The following is a 17952-nucleotide window of genomic DNA, read 5'->3' as shown; positions in this document are numbered from 1 at the left end:
TATAAGCCTATAGCATAGGTAATTAAATCAAAATTGTTGATGGAATTCTTAGTAGGTATTCGTATAAAGTTTAAAAATGTTAAATTAAGATATTATAAATAATTACTTGAGTACCTATTAAAAATATGATATCACATGTTCATTATCAGGATGAAATTTATTTTTTTCTGTGTTCAGTCATTAAAATAATTCATTTATTGGCAGTTAGTATTAAGTCCATTATTTTACTAAATTTGAAAGATTGTACAATAACCATCACATTGGAAATTTTAGAAATTAATTTCATGTGTATAATTACCTTTTTTGTCGATCCATTGTTTCAATTGTTCAGTGTAGATGCATTTTTAAACTTATGAATCATAAGTTATGATAAATCACATAAGTGATGACTTCACATAAATTATGATAAAAATAATACCAACTATTTATTGAAAATGTTAAAGTTTGATGACTAACAATACTTTTTATGGATTACGCAATATTTATGTATGAACGATTGTGAATTCTATGTTTACCAATTTTCTCTGTGTGTTAAATGCCAGCGGAAAAAAATTGAACTTATACATATTAAATTTTGAAATCTAGAATACATTTTTATTTTATCCTGTATTTATACTAAGTATTAGAGTATTATTTTTAAAAGGATTAAATATTTTTTTATGACTTGTAGAATAACTGATTTGAACTTTTCATCTCAAAATAAAACGATACATGTAGTTTAAATATTTAAAATCATCATGTTTTATATCCGTCAAGGAACATTTTACATTATGGTACCCATAAACACTATTAATATTTAAAATGCAGTGATTTGATTCTAATATTTATAAGTCGATTTATAGTTATTTATGATTTTTAAAAATAATATGCGAATAATGATCAATACTGAAATTAGAGTAGTTTATTATAATAACGGGTGATATTATCTTTCGTGTGCTTTAAAAAGACCAAAAAACCAGTCGGATGTAGATAATATAGATGGGCCGTAACCAAGTGTATAGTAAATGTGTTTTAATTAATGCAACATATTTATTATTATTGGTACGATACTTAAGATTAATATTAATGTACAGCTTTTCATTATTATTTACATATTTAAAATATTATTTACAGAACTAGAGATTTTCTCAGAAATTTTGAATGGGGAGCGGGTATATCAACATGTATTAAATAAATATATAAGTGTTGTGATGAGTAATTGTTTTTTTAAGAGGGCTCCAATTTGTATTTATACCCCGGCCTCTTGAGACTTAGATCCGGAACTGGATGTGGTAGCCAGTGTAAAGTAATGTCTAGGCGTGTTTCAAAACTAAAATCAAATAATATCATTATGTACACCTAAGTATATTTTTAATCGTAATAATAACATAAAAAAAAATGTTTTGAAAATTACTTGGTATCTATCATATTGCCATTTGGGCCGTAAGTCGTTTGCGCATTACTATTGTTCATTTGGATCTTTTTTTTAAGACATCGTTCGATTGTTGGGTTATTCATCATTTGCACATTACCCGTTTACCTTACCCGGGGTATTTCATTCGCATTACAATGCACAGTTTTACAGTCTTCATTTTTCAATCCTTCAATATGGAAAGTATGCAATTGTAATTTTTATAAATTATTAATTTATTGATACTACATTTAATTGTTTTACATAGGTACTTAGGTTATAGAAACATCGAAGAAATACAATCAGAAGCCTACATAAAAATCAAAGATTTTTCTTGTGGTATCCATTATTTACAATGGGCTCCTGAACATCGAAAACTAATTGGCTTAGGTATATCACAGGTTATAAAAATATACTTGATTTTGTAAAAATGAATGGGATATTAAAATATACCTATTGATTAATAATATTATTTTAATTTCATTATTGAGTTTTATTTTATTTTCATATTTTATTTATTTACTTTTAAATAAAAACTCACGTAATTCAAATACTCTCTTGCACCTACCTACCTTACTATTATGTTGATGCGCAAATGATGTACGCTATTTTGGCACTGATAAACAGATGATGCGCAAACGATGACCGGCCCGTCATTTAATATAAAAATAACATAAGAATGTAAAATCAATAATCATTCATAATAGTCAAGGGTAGAGGTTGAACCCACTAAACCCCTCTTGGGCATGCTTATGTACAAGATCAGTAATGTTTAAAAAGAAATGTCAATATTTTATACTGATAAGTATTATTGCTATTAACATATTGCCAACTTTTTGAGCCTGGCAGAAAATAAATGTTGAATGGAATTATGATAAATTTGGAATTCAGAGAATATTTTTTCAATATAAAAAATATTAGTTAATAGTATTAACTATATATTAATTTTTAATTTTAATTTAATTTTTTATTATTTTCTTAATTTTTTTTTGTTTAAATACTTACGTTTTTTAATCATTTTGAAATTTTATTTGAAATTTATTTGTTAAATTATTTTTTAATTGTAAAATTACAACCGTAAAGAAGTTTAAGATTTCAAAAATAATAACATCTTGATTTATTATTATTTTATACGTTTTAGCTAACCTATTGATAAATAATATTAATATTAAACAACAATGGTGCAAGTACAATTTTTGTTTATGATTATTACAATTATTTTACCGAGGTAATAATACCTACCAATTATTACCTATTTTCGTCTCATTTTAATAAGTATTATATAATGTTTTCCATTTTAAATTTAAAATCATTTGTCCATGGCAAGTGGTTTTAGAATTATAAATTTTATGTTACATCATCTCATAGGTAATTCGAAGTATAAACAAAAATAGTTTACCGTTTGATGTTGTATGTAGGTAAGGGTTCAAGTGCAGTTGATGTAAATAACTAATTAACGATGTTAATTATTTCAAACGACTTGCTTTTGATTATTATCCTTGTCTTTGTGTATTTTCAGGCAACAATGCCATTTCACCATCATTATTAAAAATAAACAACGAAGAATATCTTGGGGCGCTTTCCACCACATCTTCGTATTTTGGTGGTGATTCTAATTCCTACATTAAAAATGTAAAACACTTTGTTAGTTTATTTATTTATATGATACATATTGAAATACTGCGATATATATATATTATTATATTGTATAATTATTGTTTTTTTATTAATATTTTTGTTTACATTTCTCCAAGTGTGAACAAATCCACGATTTAAGTTTTTAACAATAAGCATAGTTTTTTTTTACAAGTAAACACTCAGATTTTTTTAGTTCCGGTAGCAGTACGGTATTTTCACTATACTTTTTCTCTGTATTATTGACTCATCAATTTACAATTGTGCCAATTATATACTACCAATGCCGAATCCAATGATGGTAAATTATCTGATGTGCAATTAAATTCTCATAACAATATTTGAAACTTCTTATTGTCTTAAATTGTTTAAATACATACATAATATAATAATAATTTATATAATATTTAATATATTTATACATCAGTTATCACTGATTATATGGTAGAAAATATATATAAAATGTATGTATGATAATTAAGTATTGTATTTTCTAAACAAATAGCAATGTTATTTGTTTATTAAATAGTACTGTTTGTATAGGTACACTACACGCATAAATTCATTTTGATTAGTAATTACGTATGAAAGAAAAGAAAAAGCGTAGTTGCTCTTTTACAAGAAAATTAAATGGAAAAACAGTAATATGAAAACAAAATTGCAGGGTTTTCTAGCTTATGAATTTTTAATAATAAGTGAAATTGTTTTACATTTGTTGTGCTCATAATTTGCAAGCTATATTATAAGTTGAAATACAATATAATTATGTTATTATTTTATTTTTTGGTTGTGTAAATAAAATTACCAATACAATTGTTAAATACACATTTTCAAATGAAAAAAAATTGCTAAAAATATGTTTGAAAAAAATTATCAATAAAAAAAAAAATAGAAGCAATAATTGTGTAAATTGAAGTTTTATCAATACTGACTTTGTTCTAATTGGGAATAGTGCTGTGAGTTAGAAAAAACTTATTGTTCACACAATTTTGAGTCATGCAAATAAGTAGTACATTCACATATTTAAAAAAATTCATGAGGGAGATATTTAGATAATTTTTTGTGATGATATGAAAAAATAAAATTTAATATGTTTATAACTTATATTAGATAAGTATCAACTACAACAATGGTGGGTGGGGTCTGAATCCCAAGTTGCATAGCTGTAGCGATGTATAGATCATCTCCCCCTTGGAATTGAGGAAATGTAAATTCCTCAAGAGATATAGCAGGTAAAAATCATATTTGGGTATGTTTACATAAGTTCCTTCAAGAAAAAAATATAAGGTTAGGTTAGGTTAGGTTAGGTTATAAGGTTTCTACATGAATAAAAATTATAACAATATATTAAAAAATTTCCTTCCCATTTTATTCAGACTGATGACAGTCAATGTTGTTTGTGTGATTGAAATTTGCTTGTTTTGTGTTTTATAATTTTCAATTTTTAATTGAATTTTGTTCATATATAATAATGCATAGTTGATCCACATATTATACGTATTTAATATGATAATTATATATATAATGATAATAATAATAGTTAAATTTTATGTGGCATATTATGAAAGCTCAATATTTTAATATAATCATACTATGTTATTTGTTTTTAGATGTATTCTCATATTTTGTTCAGTTGTGTGCAAAGGACTTGATTTATAGTACGTGCCTCAATTTAAAAAGGTGATGAATGTCCCGGGTCTGGAAAGTTTAATATTTTTAAGTTATGAAAGGGATTTCATAATTTATTTTGAAAAGGCAATAATGAAACTTGAAAGATCATTCAATGTGTTAAAAGCATTTATATTAAATAAATTTATTTACTTCAATAATAGTTATTCTTTTTCTTCTCCTTCACCTCAGCCTTTCTTCCAAAAAAATTTAATACATTTTTTTTTCTGGTCAGACTATATAAATTATTGTGCTTCATTATTGAATTAAGTTCACCACGCTACTGATTTTGTTGTTTACATAATTTCGTTTGTTTTGCTTATTTTTGAGATCCATATATCTGATGTTATTAGTTTAATATATGTATTTGCTTAAAACATTTTTAAGACTCTAAGTATTTTGAATATATTAGAATTATGATAATAAAAATTTGAGTTAAATTCGGAGTGAAATCTTTCACAAGCATTTGTAGTAAGACTTCTACAAGAACTAGCATTAGTCTAATTACTATGAGGAAAGTAATATTTTCCTCTATATAATTTGTTACTAAATAATCGCAAAGTTCGTTTTTATTAAAATTATCTGGTTTTTCAGCAATGAATCATGTACTTTTTTCGTGTAGGAATTTACACATGTAAATGTTTACTTATTATATTTCGTGCAAGAACTTAGCATATTAAAATTTTTTATTGGTGATCTTTTAATCACGGTTAAAGCCTATATTGTCTATAGATAATAGAATAATATAGTATTTATACACGTGATCGGCCCTCTCCTTAATTGAGTTCCAAATACGCTACTGGGACTCCGTGAGCCTCCCTATCTGAAAATATGCCATTTTAGTAGTACACAACTAAAGTACTTATTTTATTCTAAAAAAATAATTCCTAGTTTATGTATGTTTAAATTTTTTACAGAAAAAAAGCCATATTTATAATTCAATATTATGAACGTATCTTCTAAATTGTTTAATAATTTGTATGTTTATTTGGTGATAAGAATAGTTAATTGGGAATTTTATCTCGTTTGTGCGTAATACCATTGATTTTATAGTATTTATAATAATAATAATTATTATAAATACTATAAAATCAGTGGTATTAATTAATTATTAACGGTAACACTTGAGTTAAACAAGCGGTCATCCGTTATGTTGGTATTTCGACCTATAATATAATTACTTGACCTATTTATTTGTCGAATACGTCAAATTATTAATATAAAACAACAGTAATTATTTTATGATATTCATAAATATGATACAAATGATATGTTGTACATATCCGTGAGATTTCATATTATTTTATTAGTAGCATGTTGAAGTTGTCATAGCAAAACGATGAGTTAATTTTAATTGAACTATTTAATAATGTAATTTAATTTGGTAAGTAGTAAAAACTACCCCTATGAATACAAATTTAAATCTTTTGTAGTCTTATTCTGACCATTATAATTACCAAAATCCACTTAAATAATGTTTAACAGTATGCTCGTATACAAAATCAATATGACACAGCAGTTACTCGGTGAAATTAGAGTCATTATATGCCGGTCCCCATAATGAAATGTAAGCAAAATTACTCTAACCAATTTTTTGCCACATGTTAAAAATAGGTTTTTAGTTTTTATTCTGACCTAAGTGAGAAATTTATTATTTATTATTATTATTAAGAGAGATACTGAAAATGTTCAAGGTTAAGTCATATTAATATAGCAGGGCCAAATAAAAAAATCTAATATGTATATATATACTCGTATAAATAGGTATACGTCGGGGTCGGTTTTAAAATTCACATTAAATTTATTTACATTTATAAAAATCTATACTGATTCTAATTTCAATGAATGTACTACAATTTATCTGTGTACTTATCTAACTCGGATATATAGATCATCATATAAACGTACGTGTGTAGTCAAAGTCGTGTCAAACATTTCAACGCCCTGGGGCAAAATAATTTTTTCTTCGGGGCCACTGGGCATAGGTAGCATATCAAGTGCAAATAAAGACAACCCCTTACTTTTACAAAACTACGGTGCCTGTGGGAAATTTCCCCTTTTGACCCTTCCCCTCTTAACACGGCCCTGTATGTAGTAGTACCGAAGTCCTAAACATTTAGTCGAGGAAAAATATTTAAAAAGAGGCCACAATATCTAAATATCTACCCAAAGGCGTTCCAAAAGTGGAGGAAGGGATAATGGTTTTAACTCAAAAAATATTGATGTTAGGTTTTAATTTTGTAATGAAGCTTTCAAATTGTTTGGCAATCAAACTTCGACCCAATATGAATATAATCCTAATCTAATATTGAATCAATCCTAAATTTTTAAAAAATATCAGGCCAAGGCTCGATCTCAATATAACATTGATACTTATCTATACGTGTATGTGTATAAGTTATTTAAACGTTTCAAAAATGTAACCTACAATATGTATAATCATAAGCGAAAATATCTTACAAAGGGAGATATCAAATGTCACGACATATATTTCAGAGGCTAAAATATATACTTTTTCGTACTGCACACTTAAGGATTTTATCGTACTCCCCTTTCAAAAATATGTAAAATTAAAAATAAATACCATAATATAGAGAATAGAATCACAACACATTTTTTAATTTCATACTACACACTTAAAATTTCGTATTACACAAAGTGTGTCATATTGCACACAATTTTAGTCACTGATATATCCCACATGACGCGTTCAAATAAAGAAAACTTCGTTTTAAAACGTTTTTAAAGCCCGAAGCATAAGTATGATAATAACTATAATTACAGTATAGTGGTTTATATTTTGAGAAAATCGTTTTTGACGCGTGCTTACTATGTCCAAAACCCTGTGGTTCCGTTTGTCGACCATTTTCATCAGCATTATCGTGGGACTGATAATTAACATGATAACCGCAATCGTGATCATTATGACGCCGGCCACCACGGCGTGGGTGCCGCTCTCGTCGAACGGCTTAGCTGCTGTCCCTTGATGATTATGATGACCGATATCCGGCTTTACGGTCGTGTCATTGACAATCATCCCCATCTCTGACTTGTACATAGACGGTTGTTGCTGTCCGTCCGCATTCACCTGGTTTAGTCCTCTGCGCAACAGCATTACACTCACTGTAAACCAGGCGATCACTTGAGACATCATGACCAAATATTTGGCCAACGCGTTGCCGTTAATCGGCATCACATATACAGCTTGTGGTCGGTTTCCGTACTAACGTTGTGCATTTTTTCTGAAAAATCACCACACTTACACAGTCATTGGTTGAATAGGTACATGGTCATACGTATAATTTGTTCTTAAGAAATCCAAAATATTAAGTATTACAAAAATATTAGAAACCGTCAATATATAATCGGTATACACTGATTCGTCATCAATCGATCGATAAATACTTTAGTTTCATATTTACCGAATTTTTATCAACCGATGTGGTTTCTCGATTGCTGTCGATATCGAACCAGTGTATTGCTGGCTTATTACATGCAGAATCATCTCGATATTCAAGCGTCTTCCACACGTTTTTCTTTGTAATTCACAATTTTATAATAGGTTTTTTTCCTTTTTCGAATCTTAAAATCCTAATACTGATAATAATGAATATTCGCATCGATGGTTTTTACTTCTTCACCTTATGAGGTGCATGGCACGGTCTTATTCAATGACTTCGAGAGCTGCTACATACCTACTGCAGTATAATTAGATACGAAATATTATAGTGCTGCATAATACAACAACACCATAATGGTTCAAGTATTTATATCATCGTGAGACGTGAGTTAAGTATAATATTATTATAGTGATCGGATTTTATTGTGAATGTTGTGATTATAGTTGCAAACATTTTTAGCGGTGGCAATCACGGTTTCCTGTTCGAGGTTTTCTTATCAGTGCAATATCCGTTGGTAACGATTACTGACCGTGAAAACCATCGTGATTGACATTATAATAATATTTCTAAATAATTTAAATTACAATCGTGAAAACGATGCATGACTTTGAAATCCGAATCACGTGTGGTGATTTGTTTGCAAAATGAACGCTCATGTCCTTGACTCTTTCGATAACGTGTAGTCACGAAAAAATAACAACAATAAAGCAAGCCGAAATTGTAACGATTTAACGTATTATAGTGGTATAAAAAACTCCAGACTTTCATTGACATTACCATTGTACGTTTGAGACGATGACCTCGTGGACCCACACCTTAACGTGATTTTTTTCTAATGGGATATAAAGTATGAAATGTTCATCATAATAAATATGCTACGCAGTAAATCAACACAACAGTCATATTTTATGCTATAGTGACAACAACGACGTAATAATATTATCGTCTATGTTACATATTGCTGTTATCTGATTTAAAAATATAAAATCTGTTGATACAATAATAATCTCATTGAAATATTTGTATAGTATCGCACAAAACAGCAGTTTTACATTTCAAAATAAAATCATATAACTTCAGAGTTGGTTCTAAGGATATTAACTAACAATAATTTATAATATTGTAATTGAAAATTCGTTTAGTTAAAAAAAAAAATCCATTGTCCTCAACCGTTCATGTAATTTAAAACATTTTCAATTGTATTTCAAATATATTAAATATTTAGAATATCGGCTGTTATAAAATAGTTTTACTTTTTATGTTGGAAAAATGAACATTTCTGTAACTATACTTATAATATTGCGTATATTTTAACGCCACTGATATAGTGGTATAAATATACGTGTGTACTGTATATGTTAATTATAATTACCTATTAAGTTCAGCGTTTTCGTTATCATGATAATTATTTTTTTATTGTTCAAAAAATATTTTTAAAATGCCAGCATTGATTATTTATATTTAATTGAATAAATTAATTTTTAATGACGAATCTATCATTATAATATTGATATTGAATTCATTAAATTTGAATCTGCTTTGGGAAGTACATCTAGAATTATAGTTCTTAATTTAATCAAATTCATTTTTGAGATTTCTTTTTGGTTAAAATAAAAATTATTTAGAATAAGAAATATTGTTTATTTAGAATAAAAATAAAATATTATTTGAGAAACTTGAATGTTTACTTATTAAAAATATTATAAACAAATATAATTTTAAATTGTTAGAATTTGGTATATTATATTATAATACACACACACACACACACATATATATATATATATATATATATGGGTTAATAATTCGGATGAGTTACAAGAAATACACATGGTATAGATAAAATAATCAACATATAAGAGTAAATATAATTTTTGTTTTAAATTTGTATTTATTTCTTTAATAAATTCAAAATGTTTAGTAAAAAAAATCAGTTTTAGTATTGAATTTAATTCTGTATTTTAATGATTAATCCAGTCCAATTATAATGAAATATTTGTAAGTACAAACTGATAATAATAATAATAATAATAATAATATTCTGAATACGGTATTACTTATTAGTTATTTATATTGTTGCTTGATAACTATTTATTATCATGAATTATTCTACTAATTATAACGTGACCATTTTGCTTGTAGATTAATTGAAATTTAAAACAATATTTATAGTTTTTTAACAGATTTGGTGAATTTTATAATTAACAAAATATAGTAATAAATACTAAAAAATATTCACTAGTATAGAAAAATATTTAAATATATTATACATAATATATGATTACTTACTATCTAAATTATATGCATGAAGATAAACAACTGATTCTGTAGCATATACATCATTATTAGCACTTGATTAGAAATTTAGAATCAATTAATTAATGCAAATTCCTCTGTATGCACAACATTAAATTTACAATTTGATTAGTAATTATTAATTTTTGTATTTTAACGAATATGTGTAGTTACATCAATTCTCAATGCTCAACGTCTACTGGAAGAATATTACACTAGCTGCGCACAGACACATCCTGCCTGATGGCGTGAGTCACTAAAGCCGGCAATTTAATATTTTGACGAACAACCTTAGCTGTTCTTATATTGTGACCCACTGTGATGGTGTTTATTGTTTTTTTCCAATGTTAACAAATGTTGTATGCAGTGTAGCCTCGATTAATTTCTTTAATATAAATTTGATGGTAAAATCAGGTAAAATTTATATAAATTTAATATCTATTTTTTAAAATGCATCTTGTATTATATTTTACATGATAAACAATGCAAATTTATTCAATAAAACATGCAATTTATTTGGTAATTAAAAAAAAAAAATGTCAAGTTAAGTACATATTATTATATTATCATTATATTAATAATTTTACCGATTTCAAGTATTTATTAATTAGTTGTCAATTATAATAAGGTTTAATCACCTCAAGTTATTCTTATTTTTTTTTTCAATTTTTGTAATAATTGTGTAGATAAATAGGTAGTAGGTACTCATAAAACGAATATATTATGAATTTAATCAAATCAATACATTTTTCTATACGAGTATTCAATAATACATTAAGCCCAATGCCGGATTACCCATTAGGCGCCCGCCTAGGGCCTCACTCATGTAAGGGGCCCTGTGAAAACGGAAAACTATATTTTTTTTATTTAATAATACCCGAATTTTGTTTAAAAATTTACAGGACAAAAGTCATTATGAAATATAATATATATTAAGTTGTAAGTGTTATATGCAGTAATAATAATAAAATAATTTTGAAAAAAATAGAAATAATATAGTAATTAATTAATTTTTTTCCCGAATAAAAAAAATGTAATAAACACGATTTTATTTATTTAGTTTTATTTAGTTGGTCATTATTAAAGCTGTTTATTTAAATTATTGGATAGTTATGTTAAAGATGTATGTAAAAAATAATTTTGTAGGGCCCAACATTTTAATTGCCTAGTGCCCACAAATATTTAATCCGGCACTAACTAAGCATATAATATATAGGGTAATTTGATTATTGTTTACCTTTTATAAGGTTTTGATTCATTAGGATTCAGGACGTTCGGATTGATGAATATTCCATAAATTATGTAGAACTGATACCTGCAGGATTTGGTAAAATAATTTTGTTTACGTGAAGAAATGTATTTTTATTATTATAACGTACGTGTTGAATTCATACAAATTTATCATTCTAATTTTCCATTTAGATGCACTATAGAGTATATAGATACAGTTAAACATTCCTTCAAACATTCAATAAAATTATAGATAGTAAAAGTAACGGATGTATTGATTATTTTGTTTTTGGTAACTTATTAATCATTTTTTTTTCTTAATCCCTCTAGTTTTAATTTAAATTTAAAAATTAAAACTACGCGTTCTATTTTATTTAATCTATAAACTTATTATTTTTAACATTTTTTTAAATTAAAGTTAATATTATTATAATTTTGATTATACTTTGGTATTTAATAATTTTAAACTATCATACGAGTTTGTTTTCATTTCCTTACTATGAAATATTTACTATAAATTATGAGATTAAATGATACCCAGAATATATATAAAATCTAACTTAGTTAAGGTTTTCTGAGGTCAAAATTGTAATTGTAATAATTAATATCAGATTGTAAAGACTTAAACATAAAATAGTAATCAGCCTTGGCGGTATGAAATGTATTATTTTAAATTGTTTTTTAAACCTCCATTTGATTTTAACTATCTAAAACTAAAAATTTATATTTTCGTATATTTCTTTGTTAGTTTTGTCAATTTTTCATTAAATATTTGGCATAGTAAATAAAATATAATATTATATAATATTATAAATAATAAGTACCGAAAATTATGATATAGCCACGATATATATTTCTGAGCAGGGTCGAATTAACCTAGGAGCAAAAGGAGGATTTGCTCTAGGGTGGAAAATTTAGTGGGGCATAAATAAAATTTCCCACAAAAATAAATATATATTAAGAACAATAATTATTTTAGAAAAAGTATTTTAATTATTATTAGAAAAAAAATATGTAGGGTGTTCCAACTTTGTACAACTTTTGAATCTAACGTCATTTTTATATTTTTTGTTGGTAGATCTTTTATTGTTATTTATGGTATTTTCTATTATTCCGATTTGATTTTCAGTTGTTGTTTTCTTAATTGTTGAATTGTACAGTTTGGACATAGAAACAGATTTTGTAGAAGAGTTGGTACAGTGCAAAACTGTACCAAAAATTACTAAACTGGTCAACTTTTCAAAACATTTTTCATCAGACACCAAAAATACTTTTATATAACAACTGAGAACACTGAAAACATTTAGAGGTTTTAGAGGCATTGTTTCCTAACATCGAAATAATTTTATGAATTATTTGCACTTTACCTTCTTCAAATGCAAGTGGCAAGAGATCGTTTTCTGTTTTAAAATGTGTAAAAAAACTATTTAAGATCGTCATTAATATAAGAAAAAATGTCCAATTTATCAATTTCATCTATTTATTTATTTCAAAATTTTAACTATAAATTCATAAAAAATCTATTTAAAGAAAAATAAGTAATATTAGTTTTTTTTTTTTTTAATTGACGTTAATATTAATAATTACTTTAATTATTATTTGTATATTTTTGAACCGATTTATTGATATTATAATTGTATTTTATGACTATTTTTCATTAGTTTAAAAAAATTCTTTGGAAAACCATTTTATAACATTAAACGTATAGTTATACTTTTTAGTGTAAGTAGATTAACTATTATATTAGGTATATTTTATAATAGTATTTAATTTTTTTTAATTTATACATAAAAACCAAGATTTTTTTTTAAGTTTCTTTTTAACTTCCTTTTAACTTCACTTAAACTTTTTTTTTTTTTTTGGAGGAGTAAACATAATTTGATCCAGGACGGTATCGGCATTGTTTCTAAGTATACAAAAGTATTATGAAAATGATTTATATACTATATAGTATTATAAATAATATATTTACTTTTAAGCGAAGACAAAAGTAACTTTGTTTTACACTGGTATATTTTATTAGCTTCTGAATGAAATGAGAAATAAGTAATTTATTGACTTTGTAAAATATTATATTTTTTCTCTGATAAAATTTTCAGGTAGTATTACTTTTAAATTTAAAATGTTAACCAAGTTGCACAAATAGGGTGCAAGGGCTTAGATTCTTCAAAAGATATTCAAGGCCACTCTAGAAAAATCTTTCCAATTTCTATGGATTTTTGATTTTTTTTTTAGTGAATTTGAAAAGTGCCACAAAGTTCATTAATTTTAAGTGTTTTTCAGTTTTGCGTGGTGGCACTGAGGCATTTTATCTTCATTGTGGTGTCCGGCGACCAAAGCCTTCGTAGTGAATGTTGTCGACACCGTCTCTCTCTAGTTTTTGTGTCTTCGTGGTGTGCACATCAAATTTTCATCGTCTCAACATTTTTCGTCCTGTTTCTCAAGTTTGTCAAAACCACGTTTTCTTGTAAATCCTGTGAATATCTGTCCGCTAAATATCATTCGTGACAACAGTCACGGACACAAAATGTTTGTAGATAAACAGTACGTTTTCAGTACGAGTTTGAACTTCGTAGTGTCACGTGTTGGTCTGTGGCGATTATATTCATAAACCAGTTTTTTTTTTAGTACGTTCTAATAATGGGTGACGACAATTTTGAGCAACGATGTGCTATCCGATTTTGTCTTAAACTTGGTCACAGTGCGACAGAAACTTTTCAAAAGCTTCAACAAGCTTATGGAGAAAGTTTGCTTTCAAGGGCTCAGGTTTTTAGGTGGTTTAAAGCATTTTCAGAAGGCAGAAAGTTGATTGAAGATGAACCTCGCAGTGGAAGACCTTCAACTGCAAAAAATGATGAAAACATCATCAGAGTTCGAGAACTTGTCCGATCCGATCGTCGATTGACGGTCAGAATAATTGGAGAACAGTTGGGATTATCTCACATCACCGTTCATCAAATTTTGACCATTGATTTGGAAATGAGAAAAATCTGCGCAAAAATAGTTCCGAAAATTTTGTCACAAGACCAAAAGGACAACAGGAGGGACAGGTGTCTCGATTTCTTGGAGCAGATTGAAAATGATCATTCTTTTTTAGAACGTGTCATTACTGGAGACGAGACTTGGATTTTCGAGTATGACCCAGAAACAAAGCGCCAGAGCCAAGAATGGCACACATCAGCTTCACCGAGACAAAAAAAAAGGAAGAATGAGCAAGTCAAAAATCAAAACGATGCTAATTTGCTTCTTTGATAGCCAGGGAATAGTTCACAAGGATTTTGTACCTCAAGGCCAAACAGTCAACCAACACTTTTATAAAGAAGTTCTCGAAAGACTTCGAAAAAGGGTCATTTGGGTGAGACCAAACATCAAAAATACCTGGGTGCTGGCTGCATCACAACAATGCACCTTGTCACACAGCCATTTCAATTAACCAATTTTTGGCAACCAAAAATATTCCCATGGTCCCTCAACCCCCCTATTCACCTGACTTGAGTCCTTGTGACTTTTTTCTGTTTCCAAGAATAAAAATTCACCTTAAAGAACAACATTTTGGGACACTAGAAAATATTAAAATGTCTGTGACCGACCAACTGAAAGCTATTCCAATAACTGAGTTCCAGAACTGCTACGAACAATGGAAACATCGACTCCAGCGCTGTGTGAATTCTCAGGGCAATTACTTTGAAGGAGATAATATAAAATAGTCACTTTAATTCAATATAAAAAAATTATAAAAAATTAATCTCATTACTTTATTTACACACCTCGTATATATATATATATATATAAGTGGGAATAAATGTTCATATTACGAATGTGAAAAAAAGCCCTCGAAATGTTGACGGTTTAAGATTATTTCGATTTCCAAAAGACCAGGTTTTATGTAATAAATGGATTCAGTATTCAGGTACGAATTAAATTATGAATAAATATTAGTTTGTAACGAATATAAACGTTTGGGGTGGACGTTTATATGTCGTTAACAAAATAATATAAATATTTAATATTATGACAACTTGTTTATTACCATTTTAACTTTGAACATAATACAAATTTATATACATAAAGTAGTATAATATGTTTACACGAAAAACATAACAAAATTAAACACACAACAACAATAATACATATGATAGTTATTCTAATGCACAATACAAATAAAATACATGTTTGATGTTATAACACGGGTAGACATAGGTTTAGGGGTATATTTACGTGTATGCGACTCTGGTGGAACTCAACTGATATATGGAACACAGTGTTATTGGACAACGTTGAAAGGATGACAGGATAACACCCGATGGTGATCAAATCGCAAACGTACGCGGAAAGGCCCGAGAAGAACTCCGTGATAACCCGGACTATACACTGTGACGTGTACCGTGGTTATCGTGGAAGGGAATGCAGCGGTGGACGCGTTACGAATGACGGTGACGACGTTGGTCCGTGATAGCTTGGTCTATACACGGTTAGGTGTACCGTGGCTATCAACGGATGAGCGCGGCGGCGAAATCACTAACGACAGCAACGGTACGAACAACACCGGCGACGATACGTCTATGGCGGCGGTGACGGCGGCGGCGATCTGAACGACGGCGGTATTGACGATGGCGGGAAGGCACTATACTCAGTAGTCTACTGTCACAGAAGACACGACACTCTGGTCTTTACACGGGTTAGGTGTACCGTGAGTGTCGATATTGAATGGTGGCATTGGGCGAGATACGCAGTTGACTTATGGTCGAAAGGTTTTGCCACTGACTTTGCACCGATTCCAGTTTGTGACTGCAACGACCGCTTTCAGAGCAGGAATGAGTGATTTGTATGGCGATTCCGTGGTGTATATCAAGGCCTCTGGGGACACACCCCAAAAGCAGATTTATATATGAAAAAAGTGATTTTGTATAGGTATTCGCATCCTGACGGAATTGTGGGTGGTCGGTATGATTTCTGAAAGGGTCGATGTGAAATAGTTTGTGACCCGAACGGGTTGAATAAACATAAAAATAAAGAAAAATATGACAATTGAGTCGGGCGGCCGCTGTGTGCAATCTTACCGGCGTGATAGCGCCATTTGTCGGCTGTTTTCGGTCGCCCGACTGTTTGCGTACTGCGCTTAGTCGGTGCGTGTAGTATCGCCATTGACTGCTACCTACTGCGCAATATATGCGGGGTATCTATGGTGTACCGTTACAAGTTACAAAAAAGTGTTATTTTTATTAGTTGTTTAGAACAGCTTTTAGGTACAAAACACTATTATACGTTATTTATTTTTTAGAAAAATTTTATTTTTTATTTAAAATTAATTATTAAATATTATTAATATCAAATTAGGCTTATAATATTTTTGAAAACATTTTTTCGCATAATTATTTTTATAGTCTAACTATTAAAAGTTTGAGCATAATTTTAAATAAAATATTGGATAAATTGAATTTTAAATGTTAAAAAATTATGACAAAGAATTTATAAGCGTTAAAATCTAAAGTTCTTAAAAAAATTCGACAGAAATCACAAAAAGTTGTATGATTTATGTATTTAAATAAAATAAAACAAAATTTAAATTAAATACTAAACATTTCAAAGTATCTGTTTTATAATTATACTTTTGAAAAAATTACAAAAAGTTACAAAAACTGGAAAATTTACATTAAATCAATTTTTGACTCCTTGTTTTTTTTTTTTTTTAATATTAAAAACTAAACTATAAGTACCAATATTATCAAGTATATTTTGAATATTAAATTTATATTGCCATCGGTTGGGAAACAATTTTTTCTCATCTAAATCAAATTGCTTGTGGGCTCCTGGAGACTTAGGCTCATTTTTTTTATAATTAATATAATGCTATGCTTCTCATGCATTTTTATTATTGATCATCATAAAAAAAATTTAAGAATTTAAAAATTTAAAAATTCTCTTATATCTTATATCGTTGGATTGGGAATTCTAAATTCAAAACTGGTTTCAATATAGGCATTTTGAAACAAATAAAAATGAAAGCTGATACAATGACTGAACAAGAACGATTTTGTACATTAGTGTTTGATGAGATGAAAATTAAAAATTACTTAGAATATTCTAAGTTTCTTGATCTTATTGAGGGGTACGAAGACTTAGGCCCAAAAGGACGGTCAAACAAATTGGCTGGACAAGCAATGGTGTTTTTAATAAGAGGTGGAAACTGGAAACTGAAATGGAAACTGCCTTTTGCATATTTTTTACCAACAACGTCAGTCAGCCATACTATTTTAAGTGAACTTTTGATCGAAGCAATCAATAAACTATTTGATTGTGGATTTATAGTTTTATCAATGATTTGCGACCAAG

The 17952-nt window shown here is 28.0% G+C and overlaps 1 protein-coding gene across 5 annotated transcripts; it reads right to left on the bottom strand.

Annotated features, from left to right (window-relative positions):
- Positions 1-912: 912 nt before the first annotated feature.
- On the bottom strand, positions 913-10663 carry LOC112686880. Of its 5 annotated transcripts, none has more exons than XM_025559342.1 (7): positions 10384-10646; positions 8116-8391; positions 7524-7935; positions 2790-3009; positions 1963-2006; positions 1394-1580; positions 913-1309 (listed from the first exon to the last, which is right to left on the bottom strand). In XM_025559342.1, the coding sequence occupies exons 3-4, from the start codon at positions 7884-7886 to the stop codon at positions 2884-2886; spliced, it is 489 nt and encodes a 162-aa protein (XP_025415127.1). In that variant the 5' UTR covers positions 7887-7935; positions 8116-8391; positions 10384-10646; the 3' UTR covers positions 913-1309; positions 1394-1580; positions 1963-2006; positions 2790-2883. The 5 variants fall into 5 exon arrangements, with proteins under 5 accessions (XP_025415127.1, XP_025415131.1, XP_025415130.1 ...); XM_025559343.1 differs by lacking the exon at positions 1963-2006 and having other exon boundaries at positions 916-1309; positions 10384-10487; positions 10564-10663; XM_025559346.1 differs by lacking the exons at positions 1963-2006; positions 8116-8391 and having other exon boundaries at positions 915-1309; positions 7524-7951; positions 10384-10648.
- Positions 10664-17952: the final 7289 nt, after the last annotated feature.

This window comes from Sipha flava, unplaced genomic scaffold (genome assembly GCF_003268045.1).
Source record: "Sipha flava isolate LNK unplaced genomic scaffold, YSA_version1 327_pilon_pilon, whole genome shotgun sequence".
NCBI classification, from domain to species: domain Eukaryota; kingdom Metazoa; phylum Arthropoda; class Insecta; order Hemiptera; family Aphididae; genus Sipha; species Sipha flava.
This window is presented reverse-complemented; position numbering and strand designations above follow the sequence as displayed.